This window comes from Buceros rhinoceros, unplaced genomic scaffold (genome assembly GCF_000710305.1).
Source record: "Buceros rhinoceros silvestris isolate BGI_N320 unplaced genomic scaffold, ASM71030v1 scaffold14758, whole genome shotgun sequence".
In the NCBI taxonomy this organism is placed as follows: Eukaryota; Metazoa; Chordata; class Aves; order Bucerotiformes; family Bucerotidae; genus Buceros; species Buceros rhinoceros.
In genome coordinates this window covers 18,097-25,343 of record NW_010426431.1, presented here as the reverse complement: position 1 = coordinate 25,343, position 7,247 = coordinate 18,097, and the positions used below count along the sequence as shown (strand labels likewise).

The window sequence follows — 7,247 nt, the reverse complement described above, 5'->3', positions numbered from 1 at the left end:
TCCCCCCCCCCCCCCCTTTTTTTTTAACATAAGGGATGCACACCAAGTATTTCTAAGAAGATATCCCTTTCTTTTCTCTCAAATTTCAGAAATGGGACACAGAACTGGAGAGATCTGCAGAGTCATGGGCTGAAACCTGTCTATGGGAGCATGGGCCTGCAAGCCTTCTTCCATCAATTGGACAGAATTTGGGAGCACACTGGGGAAGGTAGTTTAAGATACTGTTCTATACTATATATATAAAAATACAAATATATGTTAAAATATATATTTTTTTTTTAGATCGAACAAAATTTCTTGCTACTTAAAGGAAGAACAATAGAAGCTACAACTTTTGAATGATCTAATAGGCTGCTACTGACTTTCATAGGTACAGACCTCCAACATTTCATGTCCAAGCATGGTATGATGAAGTGAAAGATTTCACGTATCCCCATCCTCATGAATGCAACCCGTATTGTCCTTACAAATGCTCTGGTCCTGTTTGTACACATTATACACAGGTATGTAGGCGGATTTGGGTTTTTGTCAGCTACGGAAAAGAGTGGTCAGGACCTCCAGTTAGCTTGCTGTGTGACACGTAGAACATACTAATCTTGTGGTATATACCATAGCATTAGAGCATAAAAGGGGCTTGTTGTTATTAGACTCCATAGTTAGAAGCCTTGGGTGTTGGTGATGTAGCGTGGGGTTGCCATACAAATCTTCAGATTTCATCCTCATAAACATTACTATTTTAAGAGGATTAAAGAAAGAGCTCGCAAATCCCAGTGTTAAACTGAGTGTTACTGCTTAGTACATTCTGCATAATCTAGACTCTGCAGTGGTGTCCCGGTAGTCCTTTCTGTAACATGATGAAGAAACAGAAGAATTTAAGAAAAAAAAAGGTTTTCTTAGGTGAATTACTCAGATCGTGTTGCTTTAACTTTAGCAAGATTTTGAAATTGCGTAGAACTAATTTACTTTGTACTTCCAAAATCTGTGTATCTAGCCTGAATTTTTCTACAAGGGCACCAATCATGTTTTCAGTGAATAGGAAATATATGATCCTCAGAGTATACTAAAACACAATAATATACTTTCAATACAATCCTAGACAATTTCAAAATGATTAATTTTTAAGCACTTATTTTCTGTTTAGTAGCCCAGTTTAAAATTGTATCCAATTTTAAGACAGAATTACCTCCATGTTGTTATTTACTATTTCTATAAAAATATCTGTGTTTACACTTACCCATTTCACGTGAAATCTAAAATACATATCTATAGTTCTTTGTGATACTAATTCTTAATAGTATCTCTCTTTTTGGGGGGGAGTAGTTTTATCATTTATGTTACCTCCTTTCACTGTTGACAAATATTTATTTTCTCAGCCTAACTAATCTAAACCCCTCTGGATCCTTAAGCTGTGCTGAGAACTCCAGAGCACAGGAAGCTAACTACTTCTAACTCATACTTATCTACTAATTGTAATTACAAGAATCTGTTCTTCAGATCATGTTTTGTAAATATTTTGCTACACTTTCAAATACGTACTTACTCCATTTATGTAAAATGAGAGCCATATCTTTTGGATCAAGGTAAAGCTTTTCTTTCTAAAGGGATGTAACCAAATGGCCTTTGGACAGTTGTAATTAGGTCACTTCAACCCATTTCTAACAGATGGGAATATAAAATCACTTTTGTGATTTGAATTTTATTTGTTGAAGTTTGGAGACAGTTTCGATTTTATGTCAATCGCCTTTGGTTTTCACATGTCTTTTTTCCTTCCTTTTCCACAGGTTGTTTGGGCTACAAGTAGCAGAATCGGTTGTGCAATTAATTTGTGTCATAACATGAACATCTGGGGACAGATTTGGCCAAAAGCAGTTTATCTTGTATGCAATTATTCTCCTAAGTAAGTAGGCTGACGCCTAAAAATATCTTGAGGGGGCAAGAGACTTTATAATAATCCAGGAAATAATTTGAAAGGAAATCAGTCTGGGTTTTCCCTTTTTTGTACTGTTACAAAGTAGAGCATTGTTCCCAAGGCAGCCTTTGGCTGCACAAATAATCTTGTGATTTTCTAGAGCTTCATTTTTCTGGCCTGTGTTTTAGCGTACATCAAAGATCTTCATTGAAATGTGGTATTTGTCTGAAAAATAAATGTATCTCCCTATTGTGAGTTTAAGGATTGTGTAACATGTAGCCCATGGTTTAGATCAAATTCTATAGGATATTCCATTTGGAAGGTCGGAACCCATTCTCATGTAATCGAGGAATTTAGTCTTACGGTGCTATGGCAATCTAAAAGGATCTTGCAGCAGCTTACCGCAGTACTTCAGGTTTTTTCTACATGGACTTTTCAGTTACTTCATGTGCATTTGGTATAGAATTATAGAATCATTTAGGCTGGCAAAGACCTTTAAGGTCATTGAGTCCAACCGTAAACCTAACACTGCCACGTCCACCACTAAACCATGTCTCTAAGCACCACATATACCTATGTTCTAAATACTTCAGGGATAGTGACTCAACCACTTCCCTGAACATCCTGTTCCAGTGCTTAAAAACCGTTTCAGTGAAGAAATTTTTCCTAATGTCCAATCTAAACCTCTCCCAGTGAAACTTCATGTGCATTTGGTATAGAATTATAGAATCATTTAGGCTGGCAAAGACCTTTAAGGTCATTGAGTCCAACCGTAAACCTAACACTGCCACGTCCACCACTAAACCATGTCTCTAAGCACCACATATACCTATGTTCTAAATACTTCAGGGATAGTGACTCAACCACTTCCCTGAACATCCTGTTCCAGTGCTTAAAAACCGTTTCAGTGAAGAAATTTTTCCTAATGTCCAATCTAAACCTCTCCCAGTGAAACTTGAGGCCTTTTTCTCTCATCCTATCACTTATTACTTGGCAATATGAAAACAATGTTATGTTCTAAGGGTCTGCTGGTTTTCATCATTTATTTGTCCACATATTAAATAATGTTTAACATTAATACGTTAATTTATTAAGGCATGTTTTGCTAATTTTTTTTTGTGTGTGTGTAAAGAGGTAACTGGTGGGGTCATGCTCCTTATAAACCTGGCCGCCCTTGTTCCACATGTCCCCCTAGTTTTGGAGGAGGTTGCAGAGAAAATCTTTGTTACAGAGGTATGTACTCTTTCAAAAGTACAACTATAAATGAGAAATGTAACCTTTCTTTGGCTTTCTTTCCTCCCTGCAGTTTAATATAATGGAGTAGAATATATTACGCATATGCCCAAAGACCTGGTAAGGGTCTTTGATGAATGAGATAATGTTCTTATGATACATGAGGCTAAGCCTCACCGGAGGGAGTGGAGCTGAACTCCTGCTGATTTAAGTGCTGATTGAGAGCTTTTAGTACACAAGATGTAGACTGTCGCTGTGTGCTACTTGTATGCCTTTCTGTAATTACAGTGTAAGTCTATCCAGTCATTTGTTTATAGAAAAAAGTTATCTTTGACATAGTGACATAGCCATGTGCTTTATATAAGAAAAACCAAGAACAAGACTAGAAGACATTAGTAATTAAACAAAATGTCAGCTAGGATGATGATTAACTTCTTACAATTTTTGTGATGTTATTCATGTTTTATAGCATTGAAGCAGAGCATATTTTGAAGCAACTATTTCTTGTTGTTTTACAAGTAACTTAGCAGTTTTAGTTAGTAACATTTGAAAGTTCATACGGACCATAAAGGTTGCATGACTGTGGCCAAATACCTTCCTTATGGTTCTTGCTTAAGTAAGAAATGTAGATACCATGATGACTATTTCAAAATTATTTTCATTATGTGTGAAAAAAGGACCTCATTTTCAGGTGTATGTTTTTATGAAGTCAGCTTCTTTAATTATAAGTTATATATGAACTCTATAAAGCTCTTCCAATGATAGAAATATCATCTTTGTTCTGTTGGTTTTTTGATGGCATAATGATACTAAACCAAGAGCGTTAAAGAGCATTTTCGTACCTCGGTTGTGCTGCCTGTGCTAGATTTATTATTAATCTTGAAGTCTTCATCTTATGAAGCAGTGGAAAGTTTTCCTTGCTTTCTTGTTTTTATTCATCCACCATTTTATGAGAACAAAGCCATGTTACCAAAACATGATAAGGGATTTATATTCCAGAAACACTAATTTTTGTTTTCCTGAGAAATATTTTTTTTCCTGTTTTCTGAAACAGAGGATTCTGAAAGGCCTTACTCTCCCCATGAACCAGAAGAGGAAACCAATGAGATTGAGCGGCAGCGATCCAAAGCCCAGGACGCAATAGCACAAAGCCGGCCAAGAACTCATTCACCTTCAGGCTCCACAGGCACTGATGACAGTGAGAAAAATGAAGTAATAAGCACGCAGCAAATGTGTAAGGAATTTACCTGATTTGCAAATTGTCAACAAATTTGAATTATATATTATCAAATTCATTGCAGTGAAATTGCTTTTTGCTTGTTTTAGCTCAGATTGTTTCATGTGAAGTAAGGCTAAGGGATCAGTGCAAAGGAACAACTTGCAATAGGTATGGTAAATTTTACAGTTGTCATTCTGAGATTATTCTAAAAGGCCATATTTGTGTGTGAGTTGAAATATTCTCCCTTTTTTGTAATCCCAGGATTTAAGACCAAGTCGTTTTTTATTTTCTTAGGTATGAATGTCCTGCTGGCTGTTTGGATAGCAAAGCCAAAGTTATTGGAAGTGTACATTATGAAATGGTAAATATTTTTAAATTAGATTTGGTACCAGTAGAATGTTTATAGAAATAGCTTTTCTGTTGGAATACTAGTTAAAATCATATTAGAAATGGATTTTGAAGAAGCCAGTATTCTGTTTAAGATAGCATCACACAATCTAAGTCTGCAGCTGCTATTCTGCATATATTGTCTGAATGTACTTCATGCTACTCATATGTACACAGAAGTAGAATTTCTGTGTCTGCATATTTGAATGTAAGTATGTGAAGATGTGACTTAAGGGAAAATACAGCAATTTGTGGGTGCACTTATATAAATTGTATCAGTAAGATAGGCCTACTTGGGTAAGCTTTATACTAACTGAAAATAGGTAACTTACTTCGTAGAACCGAGAAACTTTATAGGAAATAACAGCTGCTGTGAACAAGTATACTGTAAATGAGTACAGTTCATCTCTGAGTAAGGCAAAATGCTGTTTTCTTCATTTGAAATAATACCTACACAGACCGCATCAAACTTAGTAATATACCAAGTTTTTAATGGCACATTGTCATTAAAACCTGTTCTTCTCACAAATAAATTACAATGTAAAATAGTGGCTTTATCTGATGTGGAGCTGCTTTTCCTGCTCTGTTTTTCAGCAGTCCAGTATTTGTAAAGCTGCCATGCATTATGGCATCCTAGACAATGAAGGTGGTTGGGTTGATGTCACTAGGCAAGGGAGGAAAAATTACTTTATCAAGTCTTACAGAAATGGCATTCAGTCAATTGGGTAAGTTTTCATAAAATTAAAATATATAGAAAGTTTTTCACCCACTTCTCTTTGTTTCATACAAGATATATCACAGTAATAACATTTTGTTCATACTTTTTGTCATAAATAATATGAAAGGGCTATAAAAAGGAATGTGGATATACAGGTATTGTATCCATTCTGAAACTTTGGCCAGTGTTTAACAGTGGACAGAAGAGTGATGCAATTATGATGCAACAGGAGCTGAAATAATTTGCTAAATCACTTGGGCAGTAAGTTGGTATTTGTAATTAAATAATCTCAGTATCTGGAGTATTCAGTTAATTCATTTGTAAGTGTATATATTTATTGTAGAAAACTAGTACATACTGACACTGAAGTAGATTGTTTTACAAGTTTTGGACAAAGCTGGTAGTATTACCAGGGCTGGACCACAGACACAGCAGTCTGACAGCTAATGCAACAATAATCTTACAGGTTTGTGTTTGGACATGACCTCCTCATACTGTGCATATGAACAATATGAACCAAGTAGAAATTACACCTCTTCCTATATGTTTGATAGCTTCATCACAATTCTACAATTTGTATATGGTACTTTGCTCAAATATTTTGCACAATTTCTGCACTGGCCAGTGATATAATAATACTGCATACTGTGGAAGCTTCATCTGGAGGTGTACTACACTCTTCAGTTGCTTGACCTAAGACTGATACTTGAAAACAGATCCAAATACTTGTTGATGTGCTAAAAGAAAAACTGGGGAAACGGTGCATAAAAGTGGAGAATACTTGGCTGTTTCCATATGTAATTAACAAATAATATGTTTCAATCTATGATATTACTAGTATTTGAAAATTACACACCACTGTATCTTAATATATTCTGCAGAGCTGTACATTGCAGTCGTTATTTCTGTCTGTAGTTAATATAAGTGGAGTAGTAATATGTGTGTAATATACACAGTGTAGTAATATACACTATATATATTACAGTTGGAATAATATTGCACTGAAAGAAAGATTTTTGCTGAGTGATGTATTTGGCTCAGTTGTGAGCTTAAGGGTAAAGAGCTAGGTAGTTGTTAGAGGCTGTGCTTACTCTGAGCTGTGCAAACCATTGCCTCATGCTATGACACCGGTCATAATTTTTCTTTTCTGCAGATTTACCTAATTCAGGATAGAGAGAAACACTGACCAGGTAGACTAAATTCAGTGGCCTGAATTTAACTATCTGAGCAGCACTTAAGGGATTGATATCAATCTCTTTCTTTGGGTCATCTGATGATCTCTGTGGTTTAAGTTACCCTCCCTAAAAACAAAGATGCAGACAAAAAAAAGGTTTTTAAATCCTTTGAAATAAAGATAAGTAAATCTTGTTTGTATCAGTACTAACATACATATTAGGAGTGCATTAGAAGCCAGTTTTCTTGGAAATATAGTAGCTAAACTGCAGAAAAGCTTCAAACTAGGAGGAATTGATTTCCCGTCACTTGAAAACTGTGTTTCTGTGCCATGTGTGAGTGTTCAGTCTGCAGATAGTGTTTAGCACCTATCCTCTGGGATTTGGAACTCATTTCCAATTATTATTGGAATAATAATAGGTATTAACACTTGGGGGGGTTTTTTGCTATAGGCATGGATAATCATATAATTGAACAGTAATGGCCATTTTGCTTTTGATTTTGTGATTCAGATGTTGTAAAAAAAAAAATAATATCCTTATAGATAAAGACTGTTAAAGGACCAAATCTATACCTTCCCGTCTACAAGTACATTTCAGGAAATTCCT

General features: G+C 35.4%; 1 protein-coding gene across 1 annotated transcript in view; it reads left to right on the top strand.

The window, feature by feature from the left end:
- Positions 1-7,247, top strand: part of CRISPLD1 (cysteine-rich secretory protein LCCL domain containing 1) — a 26,604-nt gene that overhangs the window by 6,090 nt on the left and 13,267 nt on the right. Inside the window, exons 2-9 of the mRNA XM_010141507.1 lie at positions 61-208; positions 371-503; positions 1,782-1,897; positions 3,042-3,142; positions 4,197-4,376; positions 4,469-4,529; positions 4,656-4,722; positions 5,343-5,473. Of these exons, the coding sequence (XP_010139809.1) occupies positions 61-208; positions 371-503; positions 1,782-1,897; positions 3,042-3,142; positions 4,197-4,376; positions 4,469-4,529; positions 4,656-4,722; positions 5,343-5,473 (937 nt within the window). The remainder of the gene's footprint in view (positions 1-60; positions 209-370; positions 504-1,781; positions 1,898-3,041; positions 3,143-4,196; positions 4,377-4,468; positions 4,530-4,655; positions 4,723-5,342; positions 5,474-7,247) is intronic.